The sequence below is a fragment of the Hyperolius riggenbachi genome, chromosome 9 (assembly GCF_040937935.1).
Source record: "Hyperolius riggenbachi isolate aHypRig1 chromosome 9, aHypRig1.pri, whole genome shotgun sequence".
NCBI lineage: Eukaryota > Metazoa > Chordata > Amphibia > Anura > Hyperoliidae > Hyperolius > Hyperolius riggenbachi.
Window position 1 is genome coordinate 48,201,915 of NC_090654.1, and position 21,418 is coordinate 48,223,332.

Below are 21,418 nucleotides of genomic sequence, written 5' to 3' on the forward strand. Positions count from 1 at the left end.
ATGCTGCGTCAGTATGAAAATTTCCATAGACTTTCATTGCCCCGCGGTGTGGTGCAGTAAAATTACCACACTGCCCCAGTGTGAAAGGGCCCTGAAAAAATTGCTTGTGTCACTACATTATAAAATTGTCAATCTACCACACACTATACAATCTTGGGGGGGGGGGGAAGGATCAGAAATTTCTGCCTCTCCTGATCGAGAAAAATCGAAGAAGAAAAAAAAAATGGAAATCCGTTCGGAAGTTTCACTCAAATAAAAAAAAAAAAAAAATTAAAAGCTTTCTGTAGAAACCATCATTTTCATCTAATTGCTGTAAAATCTGATAATTTTATTGTATTGTGTGTTTGGCCACCTTTACTGAGATATATCCATCGATCCATAGGCTGAGTTGTTTTGTTCTTCACTTGCAGAACATCAGAAGATGTGCTACTCCGCCTTGGTCTTGTCTATGATCTTCTCCATGGGAGAGCCTCTCCCATATCACCATTACGGTAAGTATGCTGACAGCGGATCTTCACTCTTATATAAATGTGAAATATTACCTGTGAATATTTATAGGTATCACTTTTGTCCAGCATATGGGAGTTTTATAGCCCTGCTTCTCTAGGTGGAAAACCTTATAAAGTTTGTACAAGTAGTCCCTAAGTTGCGAACGCCCGATATACAAAGACCCGTCAATACGAACAGCCTGATCGCGTTGCGCTGACCTCAATTTCTTGTGGGGAGAGTTTTTAAAGGAACAGCTTCAGACTTCCCCGCGTCCCGGCGTGTATCCTGGCAAGCCCCCCCTCAACAAAAGCAGTGCAGATCTCACATCCCAGCCGAGTCCCAACGCTTTACCTCCACCTCTGTCTGCCTCCTGCTTGCTCTAGTCTAGTACCTCTTCCTGTATGTCACGTGACCTGCAGAAGACTGGGACTGCAAGGCACAATCTGTTATATAACTTCCATACGTATGTCAGTCTTCTGAAAGTGAATCTGATGTGAGAGACATATGGAAGCTGACATTTATTTCCTTTTACACCGTGCACATTGCCTGGCTGTCCTGCTAGTCCTCTGCCTCTAATACAGACCCTGAACAAGCATGCAGCAGATCAGATGTTCCTGACAAAAATCTGGCTGCATGCTTGTTTCTGTGTGATACAGACACTACTGCAGCCAAATAGATCAGCAGGACTGCCAGGCAACTAGTATTGTTTAATAGGAAATAAATATGGCAGCCTCCATATCCCTCTCACCTTGGATTCCTTTTAAAAGACTTCACCACGCTCCATGAACAATACGTATATAATAAAAGAAAATGTAGGCAAAAATTCCTGGAGCCAGTTTGCCAGCGTTTGCTATTATTGTACATATGCAATTCCAAGTTGAGAAGGACTGGAGCACCGCAGTAGGAGTAGCAGTTTATGCAGTTTACAAAAGGGCATTTCTGCCTGAAACAGCGGTCTGTCCCTGTAAACTCTGTGTGATGGAATAAAAGAGCTATTTATACTAATTGGTGGTGCCGACCCATATGTGCTTTCACTATTAATAAATTCTATATTTGTATAGCACTGTTCTCCTGTCGGACAATGTGCTTGCAAGACAGCCACTAGAGTGCACTCTATGTACAAAGACTGTTTATTGGCTGAGCTATACAATGGCCATACATTAGAACGATTATGGGCAAATTCGACCAAGAGACAAATTTATCTCTAATCGAATCTGATTAGAGATAAATCTGTCTCTAGTCGAATCTGCCCATACACTACAGGCCGATTCCCGTCCGATTTCAGCATGAAATCATCAGGGAATCGCCACGTCCGCCCCGCCGCTGCCGCCAAAATGTATAAATGTATGTAGTATAGTGCATTTATACATTACCTGCCCTGTAGCAGTTTCCGCACGGTGTCCGTCCATCTCGTCGGGTAACAGCCGCATACACGCTAGTGGCGCATAGCGTCTGACATCAGATGCTATGCGCCGCCAGCGGGTATGCGGAACCCGGCGAGATGGACAGAAACCGCGTGGAGGCTGACACCGGACAGGTAATGTATAAATGCACTACACTACTTACATTTATACATTGCTGCAGGGGTTTCGTCGCTCATTCACAATTTGGCCGCCGTGCACACGACCAACCAACTTCCGAAATTTTCCAGCATGCACGATTGACCGTGTGGTCAATTTCTGTCCCGGAATTGGTCGCTTTGTCAGTCGGGCATGCACTCGGCAGCACCAATTTTCATCCAATTCGATTATAATAATCGAATTGGATGTTCGATTGGTTGGTCGGCTAGTGTATGGCCACCTTTAAGGTGGCCACACACCATGCAATCTGACTGTACAATTTTTATACAATCTTAATAACCGCAATAAATTCACTGTGGCTTGGATATATTTTCAGGTAGCCCAGGCTTTCTCAACCAGAGTTCCTTAAGGAATCTGCAGGGGTTCCTTGACATTTCCCCCATTGTGGTGGAAGGATAATAGAGTACATTATAATAGGGGGTACTGTAACAAGAAGCACTAAATTGGGGGTCAGAATAATAATGAGCACAGCATGAGTGGCAGTGTAATAGGAGGCAGTGAAATGGACAGCTTCACCTACTATTAGACCACGTCTCTGTAAAAATAAATGCAGGGGTTCCTCGAGATCCAAAAGTTATTTGCAGGGTTCCTCCGGGGTAAAAAGGTTTAGAGAGCCTGAGTTAGTCTCTTATACTACATGAAAGTGGTAAAATTGGTGATTGATTGTACAGTCAGATTGCATGGTGTGTGGCCACCTTTAGATAAATATTTAAGTTTGATTGTGCTTTTGTGTACATACCCTCTTTCCCTGAAATTAAGACATCCCCCGAAAGTACACCCTAGCAGGCGTTTCGAGCATGTGGTGATCGGCCCAATAACAGACATGGTCCCGCCTACAAGATCATCGGCTCCAGTAGAAACACAAGTTGCCAAACCTCTTCCACATAGGCTGAAGATCGGGGCACAGTGACATGGAGCTGGGGAAGGAGAGGATTAGGGGGACATCAGAGGACAAGGGACACCAGGAGGACATAGGGTTACATGGGACACAGGAGGACAGGGGATAGAGTACAGCATGGGTACAGAGGGGGGACACCAAGGGACAGTAAAGGTATAAGGGGGACACGGGGGCAAACAAGAGGTGGATCCAGCAGAGGAAGAGGGGGCACAGTGGGGAAGGCAGGGGGGGGCACAGTACAGGAACTTGTGTTTTTCATAAAAATATAAGACATCCACTGAAAATAAGCCGTAGTACAACATTTGGGGCAAAAAATTCATATAAGACACTGTCTTATTTTTGTGGGAAACACTGTACTAATGATCCTTGCTTCTGATCTCTTCTTGTTTCTGATTCTGATGCTTTCATACATCTGGCCGGATCAGTGCCTTACCTAGCCTTCAGCTATGTCTGCTGTCTGCTGTGACATGTGCAATGTGGAGCCCCCCCTCTCTGCATGTAAACCTGGACATATGTTCATGGCTGAGGGGCTTCCGGCCGATGAACCGAAACATGACTGGCACCATATGATGCCCACCAGCTGTGAATGTAAATCTCTCTCTCTCCTTTACCCGCAGAGCATCTCAACTCCCAGTTCATTCAGTTTCTGCTGGATGTCATTGAGGACGGCTTGCCCTCTGACACCACCGAGCAGCTGCCGGACTTGTTCATCAACGTGCTGCTGGCCTTCAACCTGCACATCCCGGGTATGTGGTCACCTCTTGTGTCCTTCCTGCAGAACCGGAGCCAGAAACGCCACTGACAACAACAGGAACCTTCCTGTGGCTTATAGCAACAGTCATTATTATTTCCTAATGCTTCCGCAATCTTACCTGTCTACAAGGATGGCCAGTGAGATGATTCAGAGCGGATCTGGCAACTTATTTGCAAAATTATGTGGCTTAGAAATGAACCAATATAGTTATTATTAATTTATAAAGTGCCAACATCTTCCGTGGCGCGGTACAAAGTAGTATTATTATTTAGTATTTATATACACAGAGTATACCATCTTGTCACAAAACTGTGCCTCTAAGGGGCTCACAATCAGTCCCGATCATAGTCATATGTCTATGTATGGATCATGTAGTGTATCATAGTCTACAGTGGCGTAGCTAAAGAGCCATGGGCCCGATGCAAGTTTTAAAATGTACCTGCCCCCCCCCCCCCCTCAAGCACTCTACACATAACAATTGATACGGCGCACCAAAACCTGCCAATGGCAACTACAGCATCAGAGGTGCAAGAAGGCATGGGGAACAGTTTGTTAATGGTTACTTACCACTATTTAAAGTATCTATAGAAGTGATTATTATGAGCACAGGACCAATAGAGAGCTAATACTGTAGTTGAGGGAGGGCCCCTCTGGCCCAAGGGCCCCGATGCGGTCGCAACCTCTGCAACCCCTATTGCTACACCCCTGATAGTCTAGTGCCAATTAAGGGGGAAGCCAATTAACTTATCTGTTTGATTTTTGGATGTTGGGAAAACCGGAGTGCCTGGAGGAAACCCACGCAGACACGGGGATACAAACTCTGTGCAGATAGTGCCCTGACTGGAGTTCTAACCAGTTACCCAGCACCGCAAGGCGAAAGTGCTAACCATTACGCCACTGCGTTGCCCACGTAAGAAACAAACGTGGGGTACATAATACAGACAGTGGTATACACCAATGTACAAAACACAGAATTGGTAATTACAGCGACAAAAGTAACATGATGAATGAAACGAATAATAAATTCCAAGACACAAAAGGGTGAGAGAACCCTGCCCTCGCGAGCTTACAATGTAAAGGAATGTATAATAATGCCGCAGTTCCAAGCTGCATACTGTAGATTTGCATCTCATGGGCTGTCCCTTTTTGTGTATAAGTGTTAGGAAAGGGGGGGGGGGGCACTCTGTTTTAATGAAGTGTTTTTGTTTTCTCATACTTCTACTATAGCCAAGCCACTGCTATCACCTAATCCTCGGCGCCCCCTGTAGCCAAAATCCTGACACCAAAACTAAACCGACCTCCCCCAATACTGAATTACCTGCAGCCGAACCACCAGAGCACAATTGTGCTTGGCTATACTATTGCTGATGCACTGGAGCCCTCAGCACCTACTTTGGCCAAAACCTCTGGCAACTTAACGAACACCCCCGCCCACTCTGCTATACTATGTATCAGTGGTCCTCAAATGTGGCCCCCTGAGGCTTTTCTTACCGGCCCTCCACACACAAAATCTATTACTTATAGATGCGGCAGCAGTGCTGGCACCGAGTTTCCACATGGAAGCCAGCAAGAAGTAATTTGCTGGCTTCCAATCCAGCTCCGCATTAGGTGGCACTGCTGTCCAGTTGTATGGCAGGTTGTCACCTGGGTATGCTTCACTGTCTGGTGCACAAAAACATTGTGGTGGTGGGGTGGTTAGAGGTAATATAAAAGCAGTGTGCGCGCGTGTGTAGGGGTAGATAATTTGCAGTCCTTGCAATTACTGGGAAAAGGGGTTGTTTTGGTGGGACTTTTGAAAATATAGTATGTATTTTGAACACTGATTGCTTTGCGCGTGGAGGATTGTGTTTCGGGCGCTGTTGATTCTACCTAGGTTCAATGTAATGTTTTTCTACATCATTTTATGTACACTCCGGTCCCTCCAGCAGTCTAAAGTATGTTGACCCGGCCCTTGATTTAAAAAGTTTGGGAAATCCTGCTATATATTGTATAGAAGCACAACTTTCACACCCAAATTACAGTCTGTGCCGCCACAACAGCAAATTGTATTGTGTCCTGTGGCGGTGACCAATTCTCCGGACAAGTTTCACACCCAAGTTTAAAGAGGCCCTGTAGTGATACAGGAACAGCCTAAAGAGGAACTTTGAACTTCATCGCAATCAGTAGCTGACACCCACTTTCCCACGAGAAATCTTTACCTTTTCTTGAATGGATCAGGGGGGTCTGCGAGGCTGCTATTGTGGTGAGACTCCTCCCACAATTTGAGGTCATGACCATGGTCCTGGCAGTTTGCTGTCTGTGAACCTCATTGCATTGTGTGAAATAACATTTTTTCAAATAACCCTCCAGGACAGGTGCTACATATGAGATATGGGCCCGCCCCCAACAGGAAACACATCAAACTAGCCCTCTATAACTTCCACCTCTAGCCTCTACCTGCCAGTTCTTTGTGTTTCCTGTTCCGGGGAACACCTAGCTCTCTAGCTAGTGGAGTGGTCAGCAGCCAGGCAGTGCTGAGGCCATGGAGAACTGGTTTGGGTAGCCTTATCCTGGTGGGGTTCTGGAGGTTACCTTTATCCACAGGCTGGTGGATTCCTTTGGCGAAAACCGGCAGGTGCAGCGGTATCCAGAGGAGCGGCATTGGAGGCAGCTAAGGCGGAGGCCATACGCGCGACGGAGGGGACAGTACCAAGCGGAGGCGTAATGGTGGGTCTCTTGGAGGAAGCGGAGTGCGGGGCAGCAGGTCCAAGCGGAGGCTAGGGCATTGGCGCTCTCCGTACAGTACTTCCGCCCTGAGTATGACGTCACGTCCGGTGACGTCATTTCCAGTTCCGGTTCGAGCGCCTGATTAGATGCCGCGGCGTTCAAACCTTCACACGCGTTGGGGATGGTGAAGGAGATGGACGCAAAGCAGAAGACGGCAGATCAGGTAAGTGGGGCAGTGTCGGAGGACAGTCGCCCGTCTGATCTGCGAAGGTCTGAAATCTATTTTGGCCGCATACTGATCCAGGAGGTCTGCTGAATGGTGGTGATGTAGTAATTCACTAAGGCCGCAGTCTGATCAGTGAGGTCTGAATACATAATAGTGGCTACAGTCTAATGTTTTATGATGATTATTGACGTAGGCCACATGGTATCAACGAGGTCTGCATATCCTATAGCATGATTATCTCGTTGGTTTGCGCTATAATTTATTATATATGGCATTCTAAGCAAAGCTGATTTTATGGTGGATACGAAAGTTTGTCACTATTATTAACAGCAATTTCTTTAAGTAACAATTTTGTTTTACACAGGGTCTATGCGTTTTTGCAATGATTCCTGGAAAAAAAAAAAAAAAATGTGTATAGTTTAATAATATTTCACTAATAGGTGGAATCATACTATACCTAGTTTGCTTAAGATTACCAATACCTGTTTGCATATTAATTGGTGTGAAAAGAGTATCATTATGACATATTGATTATGTTATTTGTATGTTTTTAGGGAGCTATGGAGTCTGATAGCTCTGATAGGCCCAGGAGTTGCATATTGTGTAATAAACCCTTACAACTGCACTGGCCAAAAGCTTCCTGTCAAAAGTGTATATCAAGCATTATTAATGAGGATAATACTGCTTCATGTAAAGACTTCATGTTCACTATGCGTCAAGAGATGGTGGAGACCTTTAAGGCCTTCAGAGAAAGTCTACCGACTACCTCAGCACAAGGACAACAGTCGGATCACTCAGTCAAACCTAGAAAGGCTTTAGGAAAGTCACCTAGAATAATTTATTCTTCTGAAGAGGAGCAGGATAGTCACCAGGAAACGGGTGACCTGGACTCCAGGTCCTCAGAAGAACTGTCAGAGCAGGAGGAAGCGGAAGACGCTTTTAAATCATCCAAATTTAAGTTTGCTTCTGAGGAAACAGAAGAGTTACTTAAGGCAATTTATTCAACTCTTGACATTCCTCAAAAGAAGACATCTGAAAAGTCTTTACATGATAAGTTATACACGGGTATGGAACCCTCAGAGCAACTCTGTTTTCCATTTCATAGTACAATGAAGAATTTGATTATGTTACAATGGAAGGACCCGGATAAAAGATTATTTATCTCAAGAGGTTTTAAAAGGCGGTTTCCTTTCTCAGAGGAGGACGCTAAATTATGGGAGTCATGCCCCAAACTTGATGCCGCCTTTAGCCAAGTAGATAAAGATAACGAGTTGGCTTTTGAGGATTTAGGTCGGCTTAAGGATCCGGGGAATAAAAAGATTGAGTTTTCTCTCAAAAAAGCATGGTCAGCTACTGCGACCAACTTTAAACCAGCCGCTGCAACTACCTGTGTATCTCGCACAATGTCAGTATGGTTGGAAAGAATAAAAAAATTGATTGAGGATGCCCCTAAAAAAGATATTTTAGAAGCTGTTGAGGTAGTAGAGGGAGGTAATGACTACGTCATTGATGCAGCTTCAGAATCTCTAAGGATTACAGCTAAATCTACCGCACTGATAAATAGTGCTCGCAGAAATTTATGGATAAAAACATGGGATGGCAGTCAAGCATCAAAATCTAGAGCTTGTGCTCTTCCCTTTTCAGGTGATTTACTGTTCGGCCCACAGCTCCAGGAAGTGTTAGAGCGTACAGCTAGTAAAAAAGCAACTTTTCCGAAAAGGAGGAAGTTTGAAACAAAAAAGAAACCTTTTTTTCGGAAGAGGCAGACGCAGGGGAGAGAACAGCAGAAACGTAAACCCTGGACAGGTAATAGGGGATTCACCAAAAGAAGTCCGTTGTTTACATCAACGGAAAGAAAGAGTAAACCATGACGCCAACAAGGTGGGGGGAAGGTTAAAGAAGTTCCTATTAGGTTGGAAAGAAATGACAAGAAACAAGTTCATTTTAGACCTAATAGAGAATGGATACAAGATTCAATTTTCAAGAAATCCTCCCAAACGATTTATAGTGACTTCACCCCCAAAAGTTCCAGAGGAAAAGGAGGCCATGCAAGAAATAGTAAAGGACATGCTAGCACGAGATGTTGTATGCAGAGTTCCACCTGCTCAGGAGAAACAGGGATTTTATTCAAGAATATTCCTAGTAAAGAAACCCACGGGGAAGTATCGGCTGATATTGAACCTCAAACCCCTGAATCCTTATATAAGGTACGAGAGATTTCGAATGGAAACTGTATTTACAATGCGAAACCTTCTGTCCCCAGATTGTTTTATGATCAATATAGATCTAACAGATGCTTACTGGCATATCCCAATAAGAAAGAGTCTCAAGCTTTCCTTCGTTTCAGTGTAATGACAGTTTCAGGTCCAGAACATTTTCAATTCTGCTGTCTTCCGTTCGGAATCTCTTCAGCTCCCAGAATTTTCACAAAGGTGATGGCAGAGATTGTGGGAGCTCTACATCTGAAGGGAATTCTTATAATCCCTTATCTAGACGATTTATTGGTAGTAGCCGACAGTATACAGGATCTAGAGAGGCACAAGAATATGGTGATACAACTTTTGGAACAGACAGGGTGGTTAGTAAATTTTCAAAAATCATTCCTGGTTCCAACACAAGAAATTCAATTTCTGGGATTCACGGTAAACTCGGTGACCCAGAGATTGTTCCTTCCTGGGGACAAGACATTAAGGCCCGGTTCACATTAGCGGTTGTTTGCCAAACGGACCGGATGACCTGACCGGATCCGGACCGGATCCGGATCGGAACCGTACGGTTCTGATCCGGATCCGATCAGGTTGCATCAGGTGGTAATCAGGATGCGATCCGGATCCGTTTGGCAAAGTTTAACGTAAAAAAAAAAAAAATGTTGGGGTCTGGGAGGTCAGCAAAAGGGGGACCTGTGGAATCAGGCCCTCTGCTGTTTAGCACTCACCTCCACCTCCGACATGCTGCCAACATCCTGCCAACACCTCCAGCTCGTGCTGCTCCACTCCAAAATGCTTGCCCATGTGTCCCCAGCCAATATCGCCGCAAAAATCCGCATAGGAAGTGGGGTAGAACATCCGGATTTCTCAGCCAGTGTGTTGTGCGGCCTCCGGTTACCATTTGTTTGTATTGGCCGGATGGTGCAGTCCGGCTCCGCCCCGGATACGGCTGCCGGAGGGGCCGGATGAAAAAATAGCGCATGTTGGAACGGAGGCCGGAGTCCGGATCCGGCCCGGATCCGGTCCGGCTCCGGTTCTGCAGAACGGACCCATGTGAACGGACGCATAGGCTTTAATTGCTATGCCGTGCGTCCGTTCCGTCCGTTCTACAGGCGGTGCGGCTCCGCACGGCGATTCCGGAGGGCCACCGCAAGTGTGAACCGGGCCTTAAGCTCCAGACAATGGTGCGGCAGTGTCAGAACGAAGCAACCACGACAACCAGACAAGTCATGAGACTGTTGGGGTTTTTAACCTCCACAGCCCCGGCAGTATATTGGGCACTAAAACATATAAGACCACTACAGCTATGGCTGCTGCAGAATTGGAAAGGAGATCAGTCAGTCCTAGATCAGACCCTATGCATACCAAAAAATATAAAACAATCTTTGGATTGGTGGGTTCAGGAGCCCAATCTAATACAGGGTCGCTTGTGGAGGTGTCCAGTAACAAAGGTCCTGACAACAGATGCCAGCCTCACAGGTTGGGGGGCTCACATAGAAGGCATTTATTTACAGGGGACTTGGCCAAGGGAGGTGATAGTTCAGTCTTCAAATTATCGAGAATTACTGGCGGTAAAGGTAGCGTTAATTCAAGCGACAGACAGGATAAGGGGCCACCATATTCAGATCCGGTCAGACAACATGACAGTTGTCATGTATCTGAACAAGCAGGGTGGAACAAGGTCAGAACGGCTGTTGAGACTAGTGCTGGAGATATTAGATTGGGGAGAGCAAAATCTTCAGTCAATTTCAGCAGTGCACCTCAAGGGATCCCTAAATACCATGGCGGATCTGTTGAGCAGAGAAAAATTGTCCAATTCAGAACTAAGTTTAAATCCAAATATATTCAAGGAATTGACACAAAGATGGGGCCATCCGCAGATAGATCTGTTCGCCAATTGGGAGAACACGCACTGCAACCAATTTTTCTCATTAGACCCAAGAGGAGCTTTGGGGGTAGATGCGTTGGCACAGACATGGGACTTTCAGATCGCCTATGCATTTCCTCCAATCCCTCTATTATCAATAGTAATGCAGAAGCTGAGATCAACTGCAATGTATCGGATACTGATTGCACCCAATTGGCCAAAACGACTCTGGTTCCCCATGTTAAAATCGATGTTAGTGGACAAACCGATCCAGTTGAGAGACAGACACAACCTTCTCAGAAAAGAAGGCGAATGGATTCAGATTCCCAATCTTCAGCTGACAGCGTGGTTTCTGAGGGGCAAATCCTGAAGAGAAGGGGGCTATCGGACAGAGTGACAAAGACGATATTAAACAGTAGGAAGAGTGTTACAAGAGCAATCTACCTAAAATATTGGAAGACCTTTTGTAAATGGAAAAAGGAATCAGGCCTGAAATCAAATAGACTGGCTACAGTACTAGAATTCTTGCAAGATGGAATTGACAAGAAAATGGCATTGAGTACATTGAAAGTGCAGGTTGCAGCCCTTTCAGTTTTTCTTAATAGGCGGTTAGCCTTGGAACCCTTAGTTATCAGATTTTTGAAATCGGTAGAACGGTCCCGGCCGGTAATGAAACATTCATATCCAAGTTGGGATTTGACTTTAGTTTTAAACAGTTTGATGAGTGATGATTTTGAACCATTGAACGAAATTCCATTACGATTCTTAACAATGAAGACCATTTTTTTAGTAGCTATTACCTCAGCAAGGAGGATAAGCGAGCTGGAAGCTCTAAGTTCGGTTGAACCATTTTGCTCCATTTTTCATGATAGAGTAGTCCTGAAGACGGCAAGTGAGTTCTTGCCAAAGGTCGCTACCCTATCCAATAGGATACAGGAAATTGTTTTGCCATCCTTTTGTAAAAATGCCACTGATCCTAGAGAGATTAGATGGCATAAGTTAGATGTCAGAAGATGTTTATTATTTTATTTGGATAGAGTAAAGGAATTTAGAAAATCTACAACATTATTTGTTAATTTTTCGGGTGCAACAAAAGGGAAGAGCATGTCTAAAGCCTCTATAGCAGGGGTGCCCACACTTTTTCGGCTCGCGAGCTACTTTAAAATTTGCCGAGGCCAGGAGATCTACCAACGTCCCAAATGCTAGGCCCCCCCCCTCCCCCCCCCGGCGTAGGTTAGCCAGGTATATGTGCCTGCAGCATAGGTTACGTGGCCTCAGTATAGGTTAGCCTGGTATATGGGCCCTCAGTGTAGATTAGCCAGGTATATGGGCCCTCAGTGTAGATTAGCCAGGTATATGGGCCCTCAGTGTAGATTAGCCAGGTATATGGGCCCTCAGTGTAGATTAGCCAGGTATATGGGCCCTCAGTGTAGGTTAGCCAGGTATATGGGCCCTCAGTGTAGGTTAGCCAGGTATATGGGCCCTCAGTGTAGGTTAGCCAGGTATATGGGCCCTCAGTGTAGGTTAGCCAGGCATATGGGCCCCCAGTGTAGGTTAGCCAGGTATATGGGCCCCCAGTGTAGGTTAGCCAGGTATATGGGCCCCCAGTGTAGGTTAGCAAGGTATATGGGCCCCCAGTGTAGGTCAGCCAGGTATATGGGCCCTCAGTGTAGTTAGCCAGGTATATGGGCCCTCAGTGTAGGTTAGCCAGGCATATGGGCCCCCAGTGTAGGTTAGCAAGGTATACGGGCCCCCAGTGTAGGTTAGCCAGGTATATGGGCCCTCAGTATAGGTTAGCCAGGCATATGGGCCCTCAGTGTAGTTAGCCAGGTATATGGGCCCTCAGTGTAGGTTAGCCAGGCATATGGGCCCCCAGTGTAGGTTAGCCAGGCATATGGGCCCCCAGTGTAGGTTAGCCAGGCATATGGGCCCCCAGTGTAGGTTAGCCAGGCATATGGGCCCCCAGTGTAGGTTAGCCAGGCATATGGGCCCCCAGTGTAGGTTAGCCAGGTATATGGGCCCCCAGTGTAGGTTAGCAAGGTATACGGGCCCTCCAGGGGTATTTACCTGCAGCGTAGGTTAGCAGGCAGAGGAGAGACTAGCAGGCCAATGGGATGCAGGAGAGAAGCGGCGGCGAAGAGAGAGGCGGCTCAGCCGCTACGTCATGGCTGGGGGCGGCGCCGGGCACGTTACAAGCACGCACGTTGCGGGCTGCCCGTCGCCGCCCCCAGCCATGACATAGCAGCCACGCCGCCTCTCTCCTCCCTCTCTCCTCGCCTGCATCCTTATTGGCCAGCAGCTAAACGATGAGCTGCTGGCCGCAACAAACTTTACTTTTACGAGACGCGGCCGAGAGGCCGCGATCTACCAAGAAGGCGGTCGCGATCTACCGGTAGATCGCGATCGACCTATTGGGCAGCCCTGCTCTATAGCAAGATGGATTAAAGCCTGCATTAATGAAGCATATAGACTTAAAGGAGTTCCCTGTCCAAAAGAAATAACAGCACACTCAACTAGGTCAGTTGCAACTTCCTGGGCTTACAGAGCTGGAGCTACGACAACCGACATCTGCAAAGCGGCAACCTGGAAGACGGCGAATACCTTCATTAGACACTACAGGCTGGATCTACTATCAGCGGAAGAACAAACTTTTGGAAGGAAAGTTCTTCAAGCTGTAATCCCTCCCTAAGGTTAGTGCTGCTTATTGCATATCATCTCATATGTAGCACCTGTCCTGGAGGGTTATTTGAAAAAACCAAAATTAGCTTACGTGATAATGCTGTTTTTAATAACCCTCCAGGACAGGTGACCCACCCTAAAACTTATGTGCATACGAAAAACTATATGTTGTAAACATGTATGATGTAAAGTTAAGTTGTAAGCATGTATTTATGTAATATGTGAGGCATTCTATCGGAACAGTTAATTGGAACATACTGGCAGGTAGAGGCTAGAGGTGGAAGTTATAGAAGGCTAGTTTGATGTGTTTCCTGTTGGGGGCGGGCCCATATCTCATATGTAGCACCTGTCCTGGAGGGTTATTAAAAACAGCATTACCAGGTAAGCTAATTTTGGTTTTCCAACTGCCAAGCAAGCAGTATCTCCCTCTGTGCAAAGAATTCTGTAACGAACATTCCGTACAGATTACCGGGCAGGACTAAAGATCTCAGCAACAGTGATACATTTCACAATGTAAATCGGGCAGAGGAAAGATTTTACAATGGCCAAACACGGACCAAATCTATAAATAATATTGTAAAAAATAAGCACTTTTATTCATTGTTGTTTTCGCTACAGTTCCTCTTTCATTCCCCTTCTTGCCTCAGTGTCAGGTAGCGGTGGGATTTAGGCTGGGCTTTATGACTGTGTTGTGTTGTTACAGCTGACCTGTGACTGTCTGCGGTTTATCAGAAAAAAAAAAAAAAAAAAGATTAAAACCGCCTTTGCTGGAAATTGATTTTTTTTTGTACTTCTGCAGTTCCAGCAAACAACGTAATAATGAGGACGCTGTGCAAGCGACCCAATGTCAAGGTATTTACAGAGAAGCTGCTGCTGCTGCTCAATCGAGGCGGTGAGTGCGTCCATTCCGGCGCTACTTCCTGAGCCCTGTGTGTCGTGAAGAGGTCACTTATTGGATTTCTCCTCTCGCCTTACAGACGATCCCGTCTCCATCTTCAAGCACCAGCCGCAGCCGCCTCACTCCGTGCTGAAGATCCTGCAGGACGTGTTTGCCAGCGCGGACACCGCTAATATCTTCTATCACACGGACATGATGGTCATGATCGATATCACTGTCCGCCAGATAGCAGATCTGTCTCCCGGAGACAAGGTGAGGCCCGATGCTGCCCTGGCGGCCTTTCAAGTCATATCTCACTTTTGTCGAGGTGAAAAAAAAAAAAAACATGCTTTTACTTGTACTGTATACATCACAGGGATCAATGGCAACCAATAAGGCTGGATTTCCAGTTGGGAGCAACTGACGTGGCACCTTTGCCATTATTATTTAAAAGGGCACTACAGCGAAAAAATTGTAAAATTTAAAATATGTGCAAACATATTGTAACTGTAAAATTTTAAATTATGTGCAAACATATACAGATAACAAGTACATTTTTCCAGAGTATAATGATCCATAAATTACTTTTCTCCTATGCTGCAGTCACTTACAGTAGGCAGTAGAAATCTGACAGAAGTGACAGGCTTTGGACTAGTCCATCTCTTCATAGGGAATTTTCCGCAAGGCTTTTATTCTTTACAAAGATATTCCCAAAAAAGGATTTAAACAATAATGCTGGCCAGCTTCCCTGCTTGCTACACAGTTTTTTGGCCATTCACTGCCATTCACTAATTGCTTTTGAAAAGAAATATATCCCTGAGAATCCCCTTTAAAGAGATGGACTAGTCCAAAACCTGTCACTTTTGTCAGATTTCTACTACCTACTGTAAGTGACAGCAACATAGGAGAAAAGTAATTTATGGCTCATTTTACTCTGGGAAAAAATGTACTTCTTATTTGTATATGTTTGCACATATTTTAAATTTTACAGTTTTTCGCTGTAGTGCCCCTTTAACCAGTTCACCCCCAAGGGTTTTTACTCTAACGGACCAGAGCAATTTTCACTTGTCAGTGCTCCTCCCTTTTATTCCCTAATAACTTTATTACTACTTATCACAAGAAAATGATCTATACCTCGTTTTTTTCACCACCAATTAGGCTTTCTGTGGGTAGTACATTTTGCTAAGAATTTTTTTATTCTAAATGCATTTTAATGAGAAAAAAAATCATTATTTCTCAGTTTTCAGCCATTATAGTTTTAAAATTAAACATTCTCCTGTGGATAAAACAAACACATTGTATTTGCCCAGTTGTCCCGATTATTAAACCATTTAAATTATGTCCCTATCACAATGTATGGCGACAGTATATTATTTTGAAATATAGGTGTTATTTTTCTGTTCTGTTTTTTTTGTTCTGGCCATAACTACAAGCCCCAATGTAATAAATTAAAATAATTAAAAATTAATTTCCCCCCATAAAATATAGATTAAAAAAAGCTGAGTCCCTAAGGCAAGTATTTATTTTAAGCTGATTTTTTTTTACAAGTGTTTTCTTTTGGAGGGGGAGTGTTGGAAGTGGAATTTTATTAATTTTTTTACTCATGTGTATGTACTTGTAAATGTATGTATTTTGTACGTGTCATATACTTTTTGGCCACAAGATGGCGCTAGTGAACACTCGTTATAGTAAGTGTTCACTTTTTTTTTTTACACTTTATTTAATTGTTACATTTCCTGTTTTTTTGTGAATGGACGTAGCCGCTGTTCGCGGTCACGTCCATTCACTCCAGGCACTGGCACCGTTTGGTCCTCTTCCCCAATCCCTCAGCACGGGATCCTGACGGAAACGGCGGCCGTAGCGGCGCGCACACGGCGGTAGCAGCGGCGGGAACGCGCGACTTATTAATACGTCATGTTGCCGTTAATAGGGTAAAGCATGACGTATTAATGCGTTAGGATGCCACTAAATGGTTAATATTTATAAGACCCGTAGCTTAGGATGCGAGAGGTAGAGGAGGATGGAGAGGGACCCATCAGCCTGAGGGGGGGGGGGGGGTGGAGGAAGCCCCAGTTATGTATACATTTCTTACTTCTTTGATCTCAAGATTCCTTTAATTACTTTGCAGAGATGATTGGGCAATACAGATTAAGCTGTTAGAATATATATTTATTTTTGCAGCAGCCTTCCTCACACTGTACACTTCTGTTTTGCCTCTCACAGCTGCGGATGGAATACCTCTCGCTGATGCATGCCATTATCCGCTCTACAGACTACCTGCAACACCTGCACCGGCAGCAGGACCTGCACAGCATCCTCCAGCGCATCCTGGATGAGGAGGAGGAGGGGCCTCACTGCCAAATGGACAAAATGATCATAAGACAGATGTACAAAGAATTCCCTCACATCTCCCCCGAGAGCAGCTGAAAAGCTTTGTGCGACTGCGGCAGATTTCACAAGACCTGTTTACGCGCTCTGTGTACCGTATTTCATGCGAGAGCCCGCGAACAACCCGCGGTGTGTCCATAGAGCTGTGTCAGTGCTCCCCTTGGAAGGGGTAGAGAGTCTTAGCCAGATTTATTTTGCTGTAGGTTCAGTGCGTCTCCGCTGCAGAAATGTAAAGTGCTGAGATAAACTTTTCTAATTCCTTTCAGGACTAACCTTGGCTACTTAACCCCATCCTTTTACATAACGCTAGACTTGAAAAGACAGGTTCTCTTTAAAGTTAATGGGGAAAAAAACAAACTTACCTAAGGAGTGGGAAGGCTCTGGGCCCTGTAGAGCTTTCCTGTTCCTCTCATGTTCCCCTGTTTCCAGCGCTATCACCCCCGGTACCAGTGCTCTACCGACTGGTTTGAATACTGCTCTCTGCCACTGCAGGAGGCTTCAAAACTCTTCGGGAGCCCAAGTGCTCTCGAAGACTGGCCACTCCATATTGCGCAGGCGCCCTCTCTCTCGCACTCACGCATGGGCAATACAGAGCCGCCCATCTTCAGGAGCACTCCGGCTCCCAAAGCCTCCCGTGGTGGGGGATTTGAACGAGGCCTACGTTAGGAGAGGACCGTGAGAGGAACAGGAAGAAAGCCTTCCCTCTCCTTAGGTAAGTATCTGTTTGATTTTTTTTTTTTAGCTTCCCATTCACTTTATAGAACCCTGAGCACTAATTGAAAAATGAAATTGGGGCTTCCTCCAGCCCACCGTAGGCCGCAAGGTCCCCCGGAGTCCTCCTGGCTCCACTCTTGGTCCTGGCTGGTGGCTCTGTTATTAGACTACTTCCGTCTGAAAACATCAGGGCGGCTTCCCGCTTTGACGATATGCGCCATCACCCTGGCTGGCGTGAGAGTCCTGCACATGCGCGGTTCATTATTAGAGAATTGCGCAGAACTCTCATGCCGGCCAGCGTGATGACTCTTATCCGGCCGGCGTGATTACACATATAGTCAAAGCCAGAAGCAGCCCTGACAACTTCAGGCTGAAGACCTCTAATAACAGCCAGCGGGACCGGGAGTGGAGCCAGGAGGACACCGGGGGACCTTGCCACCTACGGTGGGCTGGACGAAGCCCCAGGTAAGTCCCAATTTTATTTTTAATTAGTGCTTAGGGTCCCTTTAATGTAGCCTTCCCTGGCTTTTCATTGGAAGGAACTTGTAAGTAATCATTTCTCTATCGAAACTGACGCCTAGCCAGATTCACTGACCTCTGAGATGCCTCCTGAGATCATTAAGTAATTTCAGGTAAAAAGCAGATCTCCATGGACATGCATATATTGTATAATTGACGTAAGGTGTGACCTTCCTCCATAGTCAGTTCTCTTGTTTGCCTGCTGAATCGTACATTTGATAGCTGGCAGCGCTACATCATACTGGGACACGTCTACTTAAGAAATCGGCAACATTGCTTCCTTTACCAAGTCAAAACGGTCTTCATAAAATGAAATAACTGAATGGAATGCTGCTGTATAACCTGAGAAATGACACAAAAGGGAAGCTTCCCCCATGTGGGGAGGGGCGATACAATGATGTCATCGCATGGGTGTGTCTAAGCCCCCTACAAAAAACAGCCGCTGAAAAGTGGTCTCTAAACTACATGCCTCGCTTGATTTTACAATAGCACAGCCATCCCTAGAGGGCGCCTTGTTGCTTTATAATACAATTGGCATCCACGCTTCAAAGGTGATATATTATTTTTTTGCTTGGAGTTCAGCTTTAGTACAAAAACATATTTCCCCTCTAAAGTTTAGAAAACTCAGGAGGCTTGTGACCACACATGGCCTTATTGTCTGCAGGAAGTGTGCGGCAGCCAATCAGATTTTGAATATGCTGTGATGCATGGGACTGACTGAATGAAAGAGCGTCCAATCGTCTGCTGTGATCAGGTGGTGTCAGAACAGGAGTTCAGTTACAAAAGCTGAATTCTAAAGCATCTCCTGTTTGGTTTGCGGTTAATATACCTCTTTTTATGCCTGTATGGATTCTCTGTGGTCACCCACAATGATCATTGGCGATCATTTCAGGTGACCGTTTTAGGAATGATCGCTGTACAGATAGATGGAACCTGTTCTTTGAAGCTCCTTTTCACAGAACAATGGTGGCCGTTCATTTAGTTATCTGACAGGACAAATGGCTAAAATGACATTTTAGGGCACCTGTGCTGACCAACCCAAGACGTTAACGAACGATTACCTTGGGTAACCTAATCCTAGTGCCTGTATGTAGCTTATGATGTGCAAGTCAGAGTGAAATGTCAACCCAAACATTTCTTATTTAGGATAAAATGGGGAAGAATTGAGATTTTTTTTTCCTTTCCTGGAGATTTTTATGTTTAATGAAAACAGAGTTTCGCTGTAATAATGGACCTGGTAGTGCAAATAAACATAAGAGAACCACTAAAGCTGATTTGCGCTTAAAGGGAACCTGAAGTGAGAGGGATATGGTAGCTGATATATGTATTTAATTTTGAACCATGCCAGTTGCCTGGCTGTCCTGCTGAGCCTCTCCCTCGAATACTTTTAGCCATACACCCTTTCAGCAGATTAGATGTTTCTGAGTGAAGTCTGACTGGATTAGCTGCATGCTTGTTTCAGGTGTGTGATTCAGGCACTGCTGCAGCCAAAGAGCTCTGCAGGACAGCCAGGCAACTGGTATTGCTTAACAGGTAATAAATATGGCAGCCTCCATATACAGTACCTCTCGCTCCAGGCTCCCTTTAAAGCTCAATCTACACGTTACAATTTCCCGTGCGATCGATCAAATTCGATTGGATCAATTTAATCCAACATGTCTGATCGGGACTCGATCGATAGTGTGGTCGATTTTGCATTGATAACTAACCAAAATCAATCACACCATTAATCGAGTCCCGATCAGACATGTCTGATTTAATCGATTCAATCGATGGCACGTGGAATTGTATCATGTAGCTGGGGCTTAACAGTAGGTCTGACCCTACCCCCACTCTTAGTTTTTCTTTTCATTGTCCAGGTGATATAAGGTAAGTGACACCCATCAATAAAACCATGACCCCTCTCTCTCCTGCACCCCCCCCCCCCCCCCCCCCCCCCCGGGCCACCACACCCCCTATGCAAAAAAAAAAAAAAAAGTTTGGGGCATGATTCAACTTTAATGACTAGTGTTGCATTGCGTTTACGAGAACTCAAGGAGAAGCAATCAGTATAATCAGCTGATAATTTGTACAGCTCTCATTTGCCATTCACGATCACATTCTTAAAGAGACTCTGAAGCGAACAAAAATTGCTATTTTTACTTGCTAGTTCGCTTCAGAAGTCTCATTAGGTGTAAACCGATGCATGCCTGCCGCAAAACGAGCGCTTAAGACCCCCCAAATGCCCGGGCAAACATCCACGACCAACTTGGTCGTGGATTGTGCTGCCCTGAGAGGCAGAGCTTTCTGCTCTGCCTCTCCTGATGTCAATCGCCTTGCGGATCGCCACCTCTCCCCGCCCCTCTGTGAAGGAAGAGTGAGAGGGGCGGGGAAAGGTGGCGATTGGCATCAGGAGAGGCAGAGCTGCAGCTGAAAGCTCTGCCCCATCTGCCCCATCCAGGAAGCGCCGGCTGGATTGCCCCCGGGGGATTTGGGGGGGGTCTAAAGAGCTCGCTTTGCGGCGAGGATGCAGCGGTTTAGATCTAATGAGGACTGAAGTGAACTAGCAGGTAGAAACAGCAATTTTTGTTCGCTTCAGTCTCTCTTTAAAGGGACTCAGAGCTGACATTATTAAAAAGATTTTATACATACCAGGGGCTTCCTGCAGCCCCATCCGCCTGGATCGCTCCCACGCCGCTGTCTTCCGCTGCCTGCAGCTACGAGAGCCGGGTCCCTTCACTGACGTCATCTAAGCCAGCTTACGCAGGAGAAGTGCGCCCTCTACGTATCTCTCCAGCGGCTGCTGGAGAGAGATGCAAACAGCCCACGTCACTTACGCTAGACTGGCTCTGACTGACGGAAGTACCGTAGCTGTGGGTAGCAGAGGACGGCGGCGTGGTAGCGTTCGGAGCGGAAGGGGCTGGATGAAGCCCCAGGTATGTATAAAATCTTTTTAATTTTCAGCTCTGGTACACTTTAAGCAGGAAGAGATCGCATCCAATGAGAACCTTAAAAATCTATCGGCTGATCAAATGGATCACATGCTTTTCCAGGAGTTCTGCAACAGACGAGCTACTTAAATATGTTAATACTTTCTTCAATTATATTAAGAATTTATAGATGTCCTTTAAATCCCAGGCCGAGGTAATTTTCCATGAAAGTAATGCATAAGAAAGCTTGGTATATGGTAGATGCATGTGGTATAAGTGTTATATTGAGCATTGAACAAGTTTGTTGAATAGTACAACTTTATACTTGATATTGCTAAACTGAAATATATATTTTACTTACAGACACTTTAAAGAAAGGCATGTTCGGGTTTAACTGATCTTTTCTATCAAAGCTGCAGTCTTGTTATTTTGCCTCTGTGTACATAATGTAAGGAGCCATATGCACAAGATTACTACAATAACTGTATAATTCCAAACTATTTTTTTCTGTCATATCCATTGTACTGTATATAGCTGAAATCAAGCATCGGACTTTGGCATTGTATGGGTTTCTTGTTGTCTTTGTTTGCTAGTCTTGACTTTAG

At 45.4% G+C, this 21,418-nt stretch overlaps 1 protein-coding gene across 1 annotated transcript in view; it reads left to right on the forward strand.

Annotated features, from left to right (window-relative positions):
* Positions 1-19,820, forward strand: part of NCKIPSD (NCK interacting protein with SH3 domain) — a 144,108-nt gene extending 124,288 nt beyond the window's left edge. Inside the window, exons 9-13 of the mRNA XM_068252696.1 lie at positions 411-491; positions 3,585-3,713; positions 14,206-14,298; positions 14,384-14,556; positions 16,507-19,820. Of these exons, the coding sequence (XP_068108797.1) occupies positions 411-491; positions 3,585-3,713; positions 14,206-14,298; positions 14,384-14,556; positions 16,507-16,710 (680 nt within the window). The 3' untranslated portion in view covers positions 16,711-19,820. The remainder of the gene's footprint in view (positions 1-410; positions 492-3,584; positions 3,714-14,205; positions 14,299-14,383; positions 14,557-16,506) is intronic.
* Positions 19,821-21,418: the final 1,598 nt, after the last annotated feature.